Source organism: Typopeltis vanoorti, chromosome 11, assembly GCF_054136105.1.
Source record: "Typopeltis vanoorti isolate ZY-2024b chromosome 11, IOZ_Tvanoo_1.0, whole genome shotgun sequence".
In the NCBI taxonomy this organism is placed as follows: domain Eukaryota; kingdom Metazoa; phylum Arthropoda; class Arachnida; order Uropygi; family Thelyphonidae; genus Typopeltis; species Typopeltis vanoorti.
This window is the reverse complement of record NC_143559.1, coordinates 19,229,385-19,248,029: the sequence shown is the minus strand read 5'-3', so window position 1 is coordinate 19,248,029 and position 18,645 is coordinate 19,229,385. Positions and strand designations below refer to the sequence as shown.

The following is an 18,645-nucleotide window of genomic DNA, read 5'->3' as shown; positions in this document are numbered from 1 at the left end:
GAGATATCCTAACTTGGGTGATAGACTTTTTATCACTCAGTAACTCTACTATTACATCTGAATTTGTCACCTCAATACCATCAGCACCCACTAAAGTTATTCTTCCAAAGTCATTTTTCCTTTTACTTTCCACATAGCGGAAGAACTCTGGGATTACTCTTGATCTCCTTGGCTAAGGTCTTCTCATAATCTGATTTAGCTTTTCTTACTATGCTGGTAACCTTCCTAGCTTGAGCCTTGTACTACTCATGGATGTACTGATCACCTTTCTCCTTGTAATTTCTCAATAACTTTTTTTTTTTTTTTTTGCAGATCAAGCTTGATACTACTGCTCATCCTTCTAACGCCTACCTTGTTTATCTACCTGACCATGTGGACACAATCTGATATTGCCTTCCTCAGATACCTGCTGATTTTATCCCATGCACTGCTAACATCTTTCCCCTGCAATATGTTCTGCAATGGGACGGCTGTAAGCTCACTCCAAAGCTTGTTATAATTACCTAACCTGTAGTTCCATATATACCTCTTCTTAAGAGAGAAATCCACAAATTTTGCAACCTCCCAAGTCAATACCACATGATCACTCTCATCAATTGGAGGTAATGAGGACACCTTACTTATACATATATCCTCTGAACCAATGACCAAGTCCAACACTCTCACACCATGTGTCCCTTCAGTTATGTGCTGTTTCAAGTAATTATCTTGTAGAAGATGTATGAATTCCATTTCCTTTTTGCCAAGTAATATTTCCTCCTTTCAATTTATATCACCATAATTAAAATCCCCCATGATAATCACTAACCCTGCACTCATTGCACTAATTTGATGATGCATGAATTCAATATCACCCCCCCCTGTATCCCCTGGCCTATAGCAGCAATCAACTGTATATTTGATTGCATTGGTCACTATTTCACACCAGACTGCCTCAAATGAACTTTCATTCACATGTCTATCATCTTGATATACTACTTTCCTTGGCTGCAACTCATCAGCTATCATCAACAATACTCCTCCCCCAGTTCTATCTTCTCTATCCTCCCTGAAAACAATGTACCCATCACATTCAATTCCAGTGACCACATCTTCTGCTGACAGCAAAGTTTCACTAATGCCTACGACTTTTGGCGAGATTGCACTGACTAATGCCAAAAATTTATCTCCTAATATAAGATATTAGGAGATAAATATAAGAACTGAAAATATAAAGTTGCTACAATCAAAAAATCATACACAAAGCATAGTTGTATTAAACAATAAATTTTGGAAAGTTTTGTTAAAAATTATTCAAGTTAACATATCAATTTTACCCTGTGGATGTCAGAAATGATTTCTGGTTGTGTCAGACTCAATATGTCATTATTTCCTTTCAGTGGAACTGGGTGATCTTTAAATTCTTCTCCTCTATAATCAGCTTCATTCAATTTGTATCTCTGAATCATTGTACCCATAGCGCCATCAATTATCATTATTCTCTCTTTCAGTGTCTTCAAAATATTATGCCCTAAACAAGCATGTTGGGAAAAAAAAATTAACGAAAAGAAAATTCATAACTTATTTTAATGGTATTAACAACACCAAACAAACCATTTTATAAAAAAAAAGATGTTTATTAACTGGCTTATATTTTGCTGAATTTCAAATCAGCATCTTCAGGACACAAAGCAGCATGTTATAGTTTATACACAATAAGGAGTAAGTGAAACAATTCAAATTGTAATGGACAAAAGATCTCAAGTCCTAATTTGCCACCCTCTAATGTTGTAAAAACAAAGACATATTATGGCAATGTAGGAATTGATCTTAAGATAACAGTGGCAAAATTTTTGGCAAATTAATGCAACCATGCTTGTTCAGATTAGGAGAATTCTTCATAGCCATAGCTGGTTCTAAAGTTTGTGATTTGTAACGACTTCTAAAATAACAAACTGATTTTCTTCCATCTAATGCTGTGTGAAGGGGGGGGGTGTCCAAAGTGTGGTCTACCAGTCCTGACTTGCTATTTTTTGTATTATTTATGTTCCTGTGAGAACATCAAAAATACATAAAATGTATTTTTTATGTTAAAAAATTTTAAAAATACATAAAATGTATTTTTTAGGTATAGTTTCTGGGAAAATTCCCATGCTACTCCTCTTAAACATTATTATTATAATAACAGCTATTATAGCCTGTTTTTGTTTAGGAGTGTCCCTTATTTTAAATACATTGGCAAGTATTACTCAAAAAAGGGGTATATATATTTTAAGGCATTATGGGTGAGTATAGAAGGCAATTATAGCAGAATAAAAGAGGTGGAAAAAATTTTGTACATACCTTGTTTTGATTCCAGGATGTCTTCCAATTTCATGATCCTGCTTAAGATTGTTTACAAAGGGGGGGGGAGGAAGGGAGCGTGGGGGGGTGTTTTGACGTGGGAAAATAAATTTGGAAACCTGGGTTATGTATTAATAATATATATATAAATATATACATATATATATTATTGTGTTTAGGGGCACATTTTGTGGTGGGAAGGAGAGAAGGGGTAGGGTTTACTTATGTGGAAACTTAATATATATATATATATATATATATATATATACAGGGTGTTCGGGATAAATTTGACATATTTATAATTAATTATATTTTTCCGTAAGTTACATGTATTAACACACACTTCTCTTCATTTAAAAGTTTGGACCCTTCTTCATTCATATACAAGATGTCAGAAAGGATGGATAGCTGGAACCCACCTGAATCATGGAAGAGAATAACTTGTATCATGATGATTCGTGCCCGCCATCAAAATAAGGATATTACGACTGCTGCCCAATGCTCCCTGAATACAGTAAAAACAATCAGGCATGAACTAGAGACTTGCAATGGTGACTACGAGGATGTAGCAAGAAGAAAGATCCCTAGCAGACGATCTGATTGCGTTCGTACAGCAGAATTCCTCGCAAATCTGCAGGAACAGGTGTTGAAGAACCCTGGCATTGGAATTCGGGCTTTGTTCGTGGAGTTGCTAACTGTAGTCAAGCCCTGGATAACAAGGGTAGCCAATGGTAGGCCGTATGTATGGCAGCAGGATTCGGCCCCTTGCCACACTTCTGGGAAAAGTCAAAAATGGTTGTCTGAAAATTTCTACGACTTCACCAGTCCAAATGTTTGGCCTCCAAACTCCCCAGACCTTAACCCCATGGATTATTTTGTATGGGGCGCAGTTGAAAAAGACACCAATCGCACTTCCAGTAATACAAAAGCCCAGTTAATGGATAAAATTAAAACAGTTTTTGCGGCCCTTCCCAGGGAGACTGTAACATCAGCTTGTTCGAGGTTCCGAAGCACAATTGAAGCTGTGATCGATGCTAATGGTGGTTATTTTGAGTAAATCTTGTTGATAGTATTGTAATTAACTCTGTCTGTAATGTTTTTTTGTCAATTCATTAAATTTAATAGATACAAAGAAGATTTTCTTTTTGCTTACGAAACTGTCAAATTTATCCCAAACACCCTGTATATATATTATTGTGTTTAGGGGCACATTTTGTCAGGGAGAAGAAGAGAAGGGAAGGGTTTACTTATGTGGTATTAGTAAACCCTTCCCCTTCTTCCCCACAAAATGCACTCCTAAACAATAATATATATATATATATTTATATATATATTATTAATACATAACCCAGGTTTCCAAATTTATTTTCCCACGTCAAAACACCCCCCCAAGCTCCCTTCCTCTCCCCTCCCCCTTTATAAACAACCATAAGCAGGATCATGAAATTGGAAGACATCCTGGAATCAAAACAAGGTATGTACAAAAATTTTTCCACCTCTTTTATTCTGCTATAATTGCCATCTATACTCACCCATAATGCCCTAAAATATATATACCCCTTTTTTGAGTAATAATAGCCAATGTATTTAAAATAAGGAACACTCCTAAACAAAAACAGACTATAATAGCCATTATTATAATAATAATAATGTATTTTTTATGTTCTTACAGGAAGATGTTAACAGATCTTCCTGTCTGCCCATAGTAGGCCAATTGAAGTTCCTTCAATTGGCCTACTATGGGCACAAGAAATTTCATACATTCCAGATGCTAGAGGAAAGTTATCCTTAGGAGAGTGGATCAGAGTTGCTAATTTAACATGTGATTTGAATGTAGTGCAAAGGCCATATTTTATTAGTACTTTGGCTATATTTTCTGATGTACCTCTGATGCAGGGAAGAGGAATAGTAATGTTTTGTTCTTGTGTATTAGTAGGAAGAAGTATGAAGAGGACTATGTAGTATTTTATCTATTTTGTAGGAATTTTAGCCATTGGCCAAGAAAGTATGATGCAGATATTTAAGTTCTGTGGAAAGAGTTGTATCATTAGAACAAATCACTCTGCCTCTGTATGGAAATGTTTTTAAAATACCATAATGCTGGGCTGGGCGATAATGTGATTGTATATGTAGATATCTTCCTGTGGTGTTAGCTTTCTGTAAATGAAGAAAGATAGTGATCCATCTGAAAGGAAGGTGACTAACGTATCAAGAAAAGGCAAACAGTTATTAGATTCTTTTTCTAGGTGAAGTGAATTGTGGGGTGTTGGCTATTTAGGTAGGTGACAAAAACATCCAAAGTGTCTTGTCCATGGGGGCCTATTGGCAAACACATCAACAAAGCATACCACACTAGGGGTATGTATGTAGCTGTGTTAATTATTTTGTTTTCAAAGTGTTTCATGTAAAAGTTTGCTAAAGGGAGAGAGAGAAGTGGGGAACCCACAGCAATACCATTAATCTGTGTGTAGATTTTTCCTATCCATATAAAGTAACCTGCATACATTTAAATTTGAATAATTCAAATATATCAGTGAGAGATTTAGACCATTAAATTAAAAGTTCCTGTTAATAGACTCAAAATTTATATCAGGAAGAAATTTAGACTATAAAATTAAGAGTGTCTATTAATAGATAGTCTTAATTTAATAAAGTTAGACTTTGTTTAATTTTATTCAGGCAGTTATATTCAGGCAATAATAATCAGGGAAAAGAAGAAGTAGCTATAGTATTCAATAGTATAGTAGCAATAGTGACATTTTTTTTTTACTGGTGCAGGATACTAGAGTGTACAGAGGATTTGTAATTGGAAGTTATTTAGTCTTGAGCAGGATAAAATTAAATTTCATATTGAAAAGATGAACATGTAAGAAGGTTTCAAAGCAAATAAAAGTTGAGCAGTTCTCAGATGTGAACTGTAGACTAAAATGCAAAAATATTATTCAAGAAAAAATGAAAAAGTTTGAGAACAGGAACAAAACCTTGGGGATTCAGTGGCAAGCCCTAAAGAAAACACTGATTGATTCAGCCAGGGAGGCATGTGGTGAGGTTGTCTGCAAGGATAGAAAAATCAGAACTCCATGATGAACACAAGAAGTTAAAGAGGAAGTGAAGAAAAAGAAGAAAGTATCAAAAGTTCCTGGCAAATAAGTCAGCTTGTGATCTTAGAGAATACAGAGACAAATGTATGAAACCTAAACACCATGTAAAACTCGCTAAACAAAAGTCATGGGAAGACTTGGCAAGTACATAAAAAATAAATATCAAGAAGGTGGCAAAATATTCTGGAGGCTGTTGAAAAAGCTCAGAAATGTAGGAAACAGTGCTATAAAAGGAATTTGAGATGATAAAGGTGACATGAAAATGGTGAAAAAGATATCCTGATGTATGGAGTAATTACTTTGAAAATTGCTAAACGAAACAATCAGTGACAGCACAGTAGTAAAAAACACTCAACACGCAAGCAATCAGGAATACATATCCATACTGAAGTAAAAAAAGCCATCAAAAGCCTGACATGTGGAAAGGCAGCAAGAGTAGATGATATTCGACCAGAAATGCTCAAGTCTTATAGTGGCTGCACTGCATAGTTCAGAAGGCCTGGACAGAGGGATGATTTCCAGATGATTGGAGAAGAGCTCTCATAGTACCCATATATAAAAAGGGAAATAGAACTGAATGTGAGAATTACTGAAGTATTTCCCTACTGAGTGTTCCTGGTAAGATTTATACAAGTACAATTGAGAAGGATTGTGGAATGGAAGCTTCGTGAGGAACAAGCTAGATTCAGGCCAAATAGAGGCTGTCAGGATCAGATATTCACTTGATGACAAATTGTTGAAAAATTACGGGAATATAATAAAGATCAATATTTAAGTTTTGTAGATCTGGAAAAGGCATGTGACAAGGCAGCAAGAGAAAAGCCATTCGAAATGCTACAGTCGTATGGTGTTAATGGAGCATTATTATTATTATTATTATTATTATTATTATTATTATTATCTGAGACCTCATCGAGGGAGGCTGTAAATTACCCAACCCAGCTATCATACCTTCCCTTAAATTCATTTACACTAGATGCACTCACTACACACAAGAGCAAATTATTCCACTCACTGCTCTCTGGAAGAAAAACCTAGTTTTTAGCCCTTTCTTGACTGAGAACAACCTTAACTTCCATGGATGCCCACGTGTTCTCTCCCTGCCTTCCATATAATGAAAAATTTCATCATTTGAAATGCTATAACACCCTTTCAAAAGTTTATAGACGTCTATCATATCACCCCTCTTTCTCCGAACCAGGGTCTGTAATCCACATACTCGCAATCTGTCCTCATAATCTAACTCCCATAATCTGAATGTAATCTTTGTAACTCTTCTTTGCACCCTTTCCACAGGCTTCTGTATCCCCTTGGAACCCAGAAGACCAAATCTACCCACAGTGTGGTCATCAAAGCCTCCTTATAAAGAGGCAAAATTACTTCCTTATCCTTACATGTCAAGGTTCGCTTCAACATAGCAATTATCCTCTGAATTGTATTTGCAACTTTTGCCATGTGACCTTTGACCTTAAAATTCTTATCCACCAATACATAAAGATCCCTTGCCTCTTCAGTTTCTTATAGCATAACCCCGCTAATATAATATGCTGCTGGAAGTGCATAACTTTACACTTACTAACATTAAACTGACAGCCATTTCCGTTTCCCCAGATTTCCAATCTATTCAAATCATTTTGTAATTGCTGAATATTAGTAGCATCCCTGATTGCCCTGCCTAGCTTCGTATCATCAGCAAACAATTGCAAATCTGATGATAGACCCTGCTTGATGTCATTAATGTATAGATTGAACAATAATGGCCCAAGGACTGAACCCTGAAGTACACCACCGGTTACCTTAAATCTGGAAGGTTCACATGCACTGTATACCACTTTTTGATATCTGTCTATCAACCATCCCCTGATCCAAGTCAATAGATTATATTCCAATTCCATATTCTCCAGTTTACACAACAGCCTATCGTGTGGTATCCTATCAAATGCCTTAGAAAAATTCAACATTATCATAGTGTATCCATTCCCTTTATCCAACTCAGCCATAACACTGTTATAAAATATATACATATTTTATAACAGTGTTATGAAAATATATAAAATATTATAAAATATATAAAATATATTATATAAAACACTGTTTTAGCAAATTGCTAAAACACCTTCCTTAAGTAAACCCATGCTATTCCCTGAGAGTATAGAATGCTTGTCTACCCATTTCTGTATGCGAGTTCTTACCAACTTCTCTAAAATCTTCACTACCACACCAGAGATACTAATAGGTCGCTAGTTAGACAAATCAGTTTTTGCACTGCCCTTGTGCAATGGAACTATCATACATTCCTGAGCTGAGACTCAAGTTATACAAATGTGTGAAAGACCTAGCCAATTCAGCTGAACATTATTTTAACAAAAGGGCAGATATTCCATCTGTCCCTATTGACAAATTCTTATCCAGGTTACACAAGAACTCTTCAACCTCATTTTCACGAATGTCTAACTCTTCATCCAACATAGCAGTAGCACCATGCTATATACACCTGGTTGATATATCTTAACAAAGTGAGCAATCATTAACTAAACAATCTCCTTAGCTTCCAACACTCGTGTACCATCTGCATTCAATAAAGTTATTCTCCCACATCATTCTTTCTCTTGCTTGTGGCATAATGATAAAATTCTTTTGGATTGCCTTCAGCTTGCATGGCCAATTTCTTTTCATGCTCTGTTTCAGTTTTTCTCACTATCCTTGTTACTTTTCTGGCCTGAGCTTTATATATTTCATAACTCCTCTCACTCTTATTCTCTCGCTATTCTTTCCACATCATCTTCTTGTGGATCTCTAGCTTAATAAGGCTGCGCATCCATTTCACTCCCAACCTATTTATTCTTCGAACACTAGGGATACATTCAGATACCACCTCATTCAAGCACTTTTCAAAGATTCCCATGCATTGCTGACATTTTTTCCATTCAGTAACTGATATCATGGAACCAAAGATAGTATTCTTCTAAGTTGATCATAATTTCCAGCTTTGTAATTCAGCATGCAGCCTGATTTAATCGGAGCTTCAATACAAGTAGATACTTCCGTTGGTGGTAAAATAGTTCACCGATCGGTGGTAAAATAGCCATATTCTTGACAGAGATCCCTTCTGACGCTATGAGCAAATCCAACACTCTTTGACCTCGAGTTCCTTCTTTCACATGCTGCTTGAGAAAGTTATCTCGCAACAATTCAATAAATTCCTGTTCTTTCTTATCATGAGATTTCTCTTCTACCCAATCAACGTTTGGAAAATTAAAGTCACCCATAATGATCATTCGCTTGGTACCAATGAGGCTAAATTGGCGATGCATTTCTTCGTCCCCTACAACTGAGCTTCCAGGTCTGTAACAACACCCCACCATATATTTATTCTGTTAACCTCTACTACACACCAAATAGACTCAAACTCATCACTACATGGAACATTGTTGCCATCATTGTTTTCTTGTATTTCTACCCTAACTGGACTTAAGTCATCTGATATCATTAGTAGCGCTCCTCCTCCCCTCCTGTCATTCCTAAAAATAGTATATCCGTTACACTCGATCCCACTTACCATATCTGATTCTGATAGCCGGGTTTCACTAATGCCAACAATCTTAGGCCACATTGTATTCAATAAAGCAACAAACTCAACCTCTTTGTTTCTAATGCTCCTGGCATTTGTGTATAGACATAATAAATTATGACCTAGCCTATTCTTATAATTAGATATACAATGTATTTGGTCTTGTTCTAGAATTTTCTGTTTTCCCTCCCCAGACATACTTAAAAGGTCCGAACCCAAAGCACATTTTTCCACTCCTTCCTCACATACATAACCATGTTGAAAGGCATTATATCAAGGCACTACTTAGCCTTTATTTGAGTTGTAAGTCAGCAGTTAGAATTGAAGGAAGTACAGGAAGATGGATTGATGTTAAATCTGGTGTCAGGCAAGAATGTACATTATCCCCTCTATTATTCATTATCTATATGGATCGCATTATGAAGGAAAGCAGTAATAAACTTGATGTCAAAATTGAAGATATTAATCTCAGCTCTTTACTTTATGCAGTTATACTTTTAACTAAATTTTTTTTTTTTGTTTATATAAATCCAGTACCAAGTCTGCAAGAGTCCCTGACTAAATTGCATAACTGTTGCAATAAATTTGGCATGAAAATCAGCAATAACAAGACAAAGACAATGAAAATAGGCAGAAACACTGAAAACATCAACTGAATCGTGAATGGAGAACCTGTAGAAGAAATAAAACATTTTGGCTACTTAGGCACATGTTTTATTGAAGATGGTAAATTAAATATGGAAATAGACAACAGAATCAACAAAGTCGGTATGGTAGGAAGTGAAATGAATAAATTTATATGAAATAAGAGAGAAATTAGTCAAGACACTAAATTAGCTGTATACAAGACAGTGTTCAAACCAATTTTAACTTCTGAATCTGAGAGCTGGGTTAGAAGTAAAACACTTGACCAAAGACTGGAGACTGCAAATATCAGAGTCCTGAGAAAGATTAGGGGTGTGAACAGATGGCATCAATGGCAATATCATATTAAAAATGAGAATATGAGGGAAGAACTTGACATTGTTAGCATCCAGGAATGTGTTAGCAGAGTTAATCTCAGGTGGTATACCTGAGATTAGCTCTGCTAGCTAGCATTTCAATAAGATTGTCTTTTACCATCGTTTATAGAATTAAGATCAAAAAGAAATGGATTCAGTATCCAGCTCTGCTCTTTGCCAATATCTTCTGTGGAAAAATATCAATGAAAAGAATCAATCGATTGTTGCAAATGTATTACAATTTTTTCGTTTTCCAGAATAATTTCATCAAGCAAGGGAAAGTTTGCAAAATTACTATTTTCAACTCGACGTATCCAAATTTTTAGTTTTTCAATAAAAGCTAATAATTTTTCACTAGATGTTATTATGTTCTTACCATACCCTTGTATTGATATATTTAATTCATTTAGGTGAGCGAAAATATCTGCTAAGTAGGCCAATTGAATTACTGCATCTATTCTTTCAAAGTCTTGAACTAAATTACAATTCTGATTAATAAGGAAATGAATAATCTCCTTGCACATTTCAAAAACCCTGCTAAGCATACATACCTTGGAGAGCCATCTTATGTCAGTGTGATAAAGAAACACACTATGATTAGCACCGATTTCTTTGCAAAAAGCACGAAAGATACGATGATTAAGCACCCGTCCTTGAATATAATTTACTATGTTTACCGCTGTAGCTAAATATTTTTTAAAGTTCTCCGGCAAAGTTTCTGATGCAAGTGCATGGCGGTGCAACATGCAATGTGTTATTGTAACTTGTGGTACTTCTTTTTTGATATAGACAAAAAAATTGGAATTTTTGCCTAACATTGCAGGTACACCATCAGTACATATTGAGCTAATCAAATTCATTGGTACTTGATGCTTCAAGAAAAAGTTTTTAATGTAATTAAAAACATCAATTCTTTTTACCGTCAGTTCCAGTTGATCACAAAATAAAAATTCTTCCCAAATTTCCTTTTCCTTTATGCATTGCACAAATACTAATAACTCACTGCAATTATCAACATCAGTTGACTCGTCCAATTGAATACACACTTTCAGAGGACTGATTTTAATATCTTGTATTACTTGCAGTAAAATATCCTGACTGATGTCTTAAATGCGTGATCGAATCACATTGTTTGATAATGGAATCTGCTGAATTTTCTTATGTGCTTCAGAACCTAATACAATTTTCGCAATTTCCAATACACATGGTTTAACCAATTCTTCAGCTATTGTATGAGGGTTTTTTGTCTTTAGGCACAGATATGCCACCTGATAGGAAGCTCTAGCAAAGGCTTCTGAACTACTGCAGAGTCAAATTTCGTAATGGTACCGCTGCTATCGTGCCTTCTTAGACTTCAAGATGTTAAGTGTATGTCCTGCAGCTTTACCACCATGCTGATTGTTGAAATGCTCTAACAACTTTGACAGTTTAAGATTGGAGTTTGAAAATATTTTGGAACATAAAATCCATTGTGGTCTTTGAGTACCGTCTTTCTCTGTTGCACAAGTAAATCTTTAAGCAACATAATCGTCTTTCCATTGGTGTCTTTTTGAGATGGCAAGGATTACTACAAATAAATTAATATTTACATATTATTTAACTATGCATTTGGCCATTGTTCCTTAAGAAAATTATAAAATAACATATAAACAAAAATTTATTTTAGTTCTCACTAAACTTTTCAAAATTTGAGAGAAAAAATTAATCAATTGTTCTTTACTTACTGATTATTGCTGGTAAAACAAAAAACACAGCATTCGTTTGTCACTTGATTCACTTTGTTGACATTTGTACACAGCGAAATGACGTTTCTCATGACAATGGCGAGTGTATGCTCAGCTAGTATCAGTGTGTTTGGCTTGGGCGCATGCGTGAGCATTTGTGAGCAGCAGTACATTCAGGGATATTTTTTGAATATAGTGGTTTTTAATTTCTTAAAATGTAACAAATAAAAAATATGTATAACATATTTAATGATTCTTGGTGAAATAGAATAATTCTTCAATGGGTTGAAAGATTATATATCTTAAATATAATTTAGTTTGCATAACTTTTTTCCTCTCATTGAAAAAGCAAATGTGATTTAAATAATTAGTCAATATATGCTGGAATATTTTCCAGCTTGAACCCCTAGGAAAGTGCACTCACATGCCCCAGGGGTGCATGCACCCTGGTTAAGAAACTATGTGTTAGGGGATAGGGAGTTAAAGTTTACAAGCACATAACAAAAGTAGCTCATCAGATCACTTAGTTACTGAAGAATACTTTGACGAGCAGAGACAAGCAGGTTATTGTTCCTCTTTATCGAGCCTTGATAAGACCCCGATCTTGATTACTTGAATATGGCTTGATTACTGAGTGCAGATCTGGGCGCCAGGGTTTCTTGGTGATGAGGTGGAGAGGATCCAGAGGTGAGTGACCAAGACGATAGCAGGTCTATGGAATGAACCTTATAAGAACACTACTGAAAAACCTTAGCAATGGAGGAAAGAGTACTGTAAAAGGAATTAAAAATGATAAAGGTGACATGAAAACAGAAGATAAGGATATCTTAGATGTCTGAAGTAATTACTTTGAAAGACTGTTAAATAAAACATGTAGTGACAGAACCAAACTAGAACATTTTCAAGAGAAATCACTATCAATATCAATAAGTAAGGTAGAAAAGCCACCAAAAACTTGAAATGTGGAAAGGCAGCTGGAGTAGATGATATCTGACCAGAAATGCTATAGTATGGAGGTATAAAAGTTTTGCAGTGGATACGCTACATAATCCAGAGGGACTGGTCAGAAGGTCGAATTCGAGATGATTGTATTAGAGCTCTAATAGTTCCCATCTATAAAAAAAAAGAAATAATAAAGTTGAATATGAGAATTACAAAAGAATTTCTGTATTAAGTGTTCCAGGTAAGATTTATGCAAGCATACTTGAAAAGAGGTTGAGAAAGATTGTGAAAATGAAACTTGGAGAAGAACAAGCTTTTCACGGGAATGTGACAAGGATCTTTACTTAAATGTTGTTGATCTTGAAAAGCATACGACAAGGTGCCCAGAGAAAAGCTTCTCAAAACACTACAATCACATGGGGTAAATGGAACATTATACATAACAATACATAGTCTTTACTTAAGTTGTAAGTTAACAGTTGGAATTGAAGGAAATACAGGAATATGGCTTGATCTAAAATCAGGGGTAAAACAAGGATACACATCATCTCCACTCTTGTTCATCATACTCGGCAAAGGCTGGTCGATTGGTAGAGCCTTTGCTACTAATGGCTCAGTTAAGTAAGTTTGAGCGTGGTTAGTAGTTGGAAGGGGACCAATCATTCGATGCTGTTGGCACACTCTCCCTCGATGAGTCTTTGAACTCCCTGGAGGTGTCAAATAATAATAATAATAATCTATATCAATGGTTCTTAACCTGGGTGGTAGCACTTCATCCTGGGGGTGCTGCGAATGCTTAGGGGGGGGGGACGGTAAGCATTACAATAGTACTAATATAATAATAAACTTGAAAAAAAACTTGAGACTTCGTTTGTTGAACATTGAACCTAATATTGAAAAATTAGCAGGATCTCATCAGGCTCAGGGTAGCTGTTAATGATTGGGTTATTAAATACAGTAAGTTAACATATTTTTTTGAAAAATTAATTTGTATTAAAATTACTAATTTTTAATTAACTATCAGTTCAAATATGTTGATGGTAATTTAGGTTTGCCTAATAATATATTATAGTTATCTTACTGAGTCATTAACCTAGTGCAAAAATGAGCAGGGGACGCAAGGCCATAGAAATAGTTAAAAGGGGGCACCAGGCAAAAAAAAGGTTAAGAACCACTGATCTATATGAATCACAATATGAACGAAAGTGGTGATGTTAATCTCAGCTCTTTACTTTATGCAGATGATGTTATACTTCTAAATAAATCTGAAACAAGTCTTCAGAATTCCCTGACTAAATTGAATAACTGCTGTAATATGCTTGGGAGGAAAATCAGCATTAAAAAGACAATGAAAATAGGCAGAAACATTGATAACACCAACTACATCCTGAATGGGGAACATAAATAGAACATAAATTAAAAATGCCAAGAAATTATATTCTTGGTTTAATCCCTTATCCAAGTGAAAGAAAACAAAGTTTGCATGTGAAGTCACTTCACAACTGGGCTAATGACTTTACATCAATTGCCTTAGTATCCCATGTAATGCACATATCCTTACAGACATGTATTATGGGAATTCTGCATTATGGAAAGGGCCACTACCCATATCAGTTTCGACCTTTATTGAGGTCTCATCAGTGGGAGCCAGACCCAGAAGTGATACCAAGGTTAAAGTAATACATAAGTCATATTTCCATATACATGTAGTCAAAAGGTCTCACACCTTATTACTAAAATACTTAGATTAGAGATAGATGTTGAAAGTTTTTTCACTTGGTTATACTATAAATTAAAGATGCCAAGAAATTATATTCTTGGTTTAATCCTTTATCCAAGTGCAAGCAAACTAATCTGAGTACAGGTATCCCTTGCTCACCGTGGATTTGATTATCGTGCCAAAATGAATTGCGGCAATCCCTTGATATACGCGGCAAGAGTTTTGATTATCACGCCAAAATGAATTGCAGCAATCCCTTGATATACGCGGCAAGAGTTTTGATTATCGCGCCAAAATGAATTGCGGCAATCCCTTGATATACGCGGCAAGAGTTTTGATTATCGCGCCAAAATGAATTGCGGCAATCCCTTGATATACGTGGCAAGAGTTTTGATTAACGTGCTTTTAACCCTGAGGAGCTCACAGTTGATCTGACAGATACAAGCAAAATGTTTAATATAAATATTCTTACACAATTCATTGTATAGCTTGGAGGTCATGAGTAGCTGTGCATTCACATGTTACAAGTGATATTCTGCACTGTTTGTTGCTGTCAGTTTGGTTTAACACGTTATGTAAAGGTTTGTGACATTTGACAGTAAACTCACGACCTCCGATGTCAGTATAGTATGGTTTAGTTTTTTGTTTTTTTTATTATTATTTGTTCAATAATTTTTAGATTGTAACTGAAAATAAATAAACCATGTATTACAATAGAGAGCCAAAGACATATTTATCATACATGTCCTCTAAGAGATGTGCTTTACATTTATGAAAAATACAAAGGAAAGTGATCTGGAGCTTACTCCACCTTTGCTACGAGTTGCCCATAAGGTTATTTATGCTTGCATCTGCCGAAACTTTTATAGTTTCTATATATTCGGCACAAAATTCTAATAGTTTCTCTATTCGGCTTAGAAATAATGTTGGATTCAATATCCACTTAATTTGTACCATCATGTATTATATTTGCAGTGTTTTTTTTCTTTATGTTTTATTGCTTGTTTGACAAAGTATGGAGAGTAATTTTGCTTGTTATCGTAGAATTTATGCCGATAAGAAAAAAAACTAAAACTGCTCAAATGACTCTTGATAACTTCTTTTGATAAAAAAATTGCAGTAAATAATGTAGGTACAAGCATTTATTAAACATTTGCTTTGCACTCATTTTTTATCTTTCCTAAAAGAGTACCACATAAAACGAATTATTAATACAGTAATCGATCATGGACGAATTGTAATTTTTACCATTGATTATTAGATTTGATTAACGCAATTTTGATATACGCGGTAACATTGAGGGATTAATTAACCACGTTAATTGAGGGATACCTGTATTTTAGTAACAAGGTGTGGAATCTTTTGACTACTTGTATATGGAAATATGACTTCTTCATTATTTCAACGTTAGTATCACTTCTGGGTCTGGTTCCCAGCGATGAGACCTCATTAAAGGTTGAAAATGGTCTGGGTTTCAATAATTCCCAAAATGCATAGCATTATACATGTCTGTGAGGATATGTGTGTTGAATTATGAGATAATAAGGCAAGTAATGTGAAGTCATTAGCCTTTATATACAAGTAGCTCAGTTGTGAAATGACTTCATGCACCAACTTTGTTTGTTGTGCAAAATGGCATCTTGGCATCTTTAATTTATAGCATAACCAAGGGAAAAAACTTTCAAAAACCTATAAAACAAGCAAAAGATTTCTGCTATTTAGGCACAATTTTTAGTGAAGGTGATGAATTAAATATGGAAACAGACAACAGAATCAACAAAACTGGTATGGTGGGAAGTAATCAGAATAAATTCATATGCAATAAGAGAGAAATTAGTCAAAACACTAAATTATTAGTCTAAACACTATATACAACACTGTGTTCAAACCAATTTTAACTTATGGATCTGAGAGGTGGTTTAAGATATAAAATACTTGACCAAAGACTGGTTGCCAGCCGTGAGAGTTCTGAGAAAGATTAGGGAATTGAACAGATGATATCAATGATAGTTTCATATTAAAAATGAGAATCTTAGTAATGAACTTGACATTTGTAGCATTCAGGAATGTGTTAGTAAAATTAATCTCGGCTGGTATGGTCACTTAAACAGAATGGGAGAAGAAAAATTAGCAAAGCAAGTGTTTTTTGCCAGGCTGATAGCAAAAAGTCCCATAGGAAGACAAAGATCTAGTGGATGACTTATACTATAAAAAGTTCTTTAGAAGATAGAAATGTCAATATTATAATTATAGAAATGTCAAGATTAAAATATTGGTAATCTATCTCTGGATCTTCTCAACTGTCTCTCCATCTCTGGAACCGAGATGTCCATATCAGAACACAATGGTCCAAATGTAGTCTCATTAATGCTTTGTAAAGTAGGAGAATAACTTTTTCTTACAAATTAATGTTATCTTCTATAGCAGTTATTCAATGCAGTGATCTCACTACATTGCAACAGCCCTCAAAACTTTAATTCACTAACCAAAATAACCAAGAAATCTCTAGATTTACTGACAACCTGCAGCAAATGCCCATTAGTATAATATTCTGCCTGCATGTAGTTCATGAATGTCCTTCACTCATATGGCAAAAACCTTACATTTAGAAACATTCAACTGACACTCATTAACATTTGCCCATAGAGTTAGTCTACTCAAGTTAGCCTGCAAAGATTCTGTGATAGATATATGACTTGTCCCGGTTTGCATCATCATCAGCAGCAAAGAACTGGATATTATCCTCTAGTCCATCCCCAATATCATTAATTGAGTTATTTATTTATTCGTATGGAGTTTCCTCCCTTTTTCTCCCCTGTCCCTATTGGGGCGAGTTGAGCCTCTTCATGGGGAGTTAGGTATTTATGGCTGTAGATCCGTGTGTGTGTGTGTGTTCAGGAGGCCGGTTTGCCTGCTTTGCAGGATGAAAAACACCAGATAAACTGGAGGAAAAAACCCTACTGCCTGCATCCAAGACCAGCTAACTTGGATATGGCTGAGGAAGATCTTCAAATTCCTCACGTCTTCGACGGGAATCAAACCTGGGATACTCCCTCCCCAGTATAGTTGCGAAGCGCACAGCCACTAGGCTAACCGCACAGACATTAATCGAGTTCAAGAGAGCAATGACCCAGAACAGTACTGTATATTGTACACCTGGACTTCTTTATCTTAGACCCAGCACATTCCCACTTTGTGATACCTGTCAGTCAGCTACACTTCTATGTCAAAAGTTTACTTTGAATACCCATCTCTTCAAGTTTACATAACAACTTTGTAGGAGGAATGCCTTAGCAAGATCCAGAAGTATTGTTATAGAACTCTATAATGTTACAGAACTTTATTACAGACCATGAGCAGATTGCTAACCTTCACTGAATCTATATTATTATTATAGTTCGCCCACCGATTAGAGGTCCCTCAACACTTCTGCGCATCTCAGAAAAAGGAGAATCCATTCCGATAATAGGGTAATCAGTCCGTATTGTGGGATAAGTTGTTTATTATTATACGTCGGAAAATTAACTTCTCTTTTATGATCATTGTAGTTAACTATGTTGCTTGTATAACAGTTGGAAAATTTTACCTATAAAGCACGTGATTTCGCGTGTTGGTGACCAATTCGGACGTCCTTCATTTCTTTCTCCCCTTCAGCATGAATCGACTATTCTTGGAAAGACGCGAAGCAGGGAGACCTAGAAACGGTGGGCGAACTATACTCTTATTACATTCTTATTACTGAATCTCATTATTGAATACACTTTGTTATTACTACTTCCCATGTATATGTATCATATTGCTCAAATGTATCATACGGTCTCCCACAGGGATCTGTATTATCCCCTTTACTTTTTAACATCTACATGTACGATCTACCACATACCAGCTCAAGCAAGTATATGTACGCTGATGACCAAGCAATCCTACATCAATCTACCTCCTTTACCAACCTGGAATCAACCTTGAACACAGACCTATACATCCTGAAAGAGTACTTCAAGCAGTGGTACTTGAAGCCAAATCCAACAAAAACTGTCTACAGTTTTTCACTTGAACAATGCTGAGGCGAATCGACACCTCAACCTTTCTTTCTGTGGAAAAATGGTACAACACGAGCCTCACCTGAAATACCTTGGAGTGAGCTTGGACAGAAGCCTAACCTATAGAAGGCATATCACCAACCTATCCAATAAAATTAAAACAAGAAACAATATTATTTCAAGGCTTGCTGGAACAACCTGGGGTTGTGGCGCAGAAGTCCTAA

At 35.5% G+C, this 18,645-nt stretch overlaps 1 protein-coding gene across 3 annotated transcripts in view; it reads right to left on the bottom strand.

Annotated features, from left to right (window-relative positions):
- The window catches only part of LOC150101351 (methionine synthase-like), an 815,136-nt gene that overhangs the window by 757,774 nt on the left and 38,717 nt on the right, over positions 1 to 18,645 (bottom strand). For all 3 annotated transcript variants that reach the window (XM_090400909.1, XM_090400910.1, XM_090400911.1), the window contains exon 4: positions 1,317 to 1,510. In XM_090400909.1, coding sequence (XP_090257035.1) covers positions 1,317 to 1,510 — 194 coding nt within the window. The remainder of the gene's footprint in view (positions 1 to 1,316; positions 1,511 to 18,645) is intronic.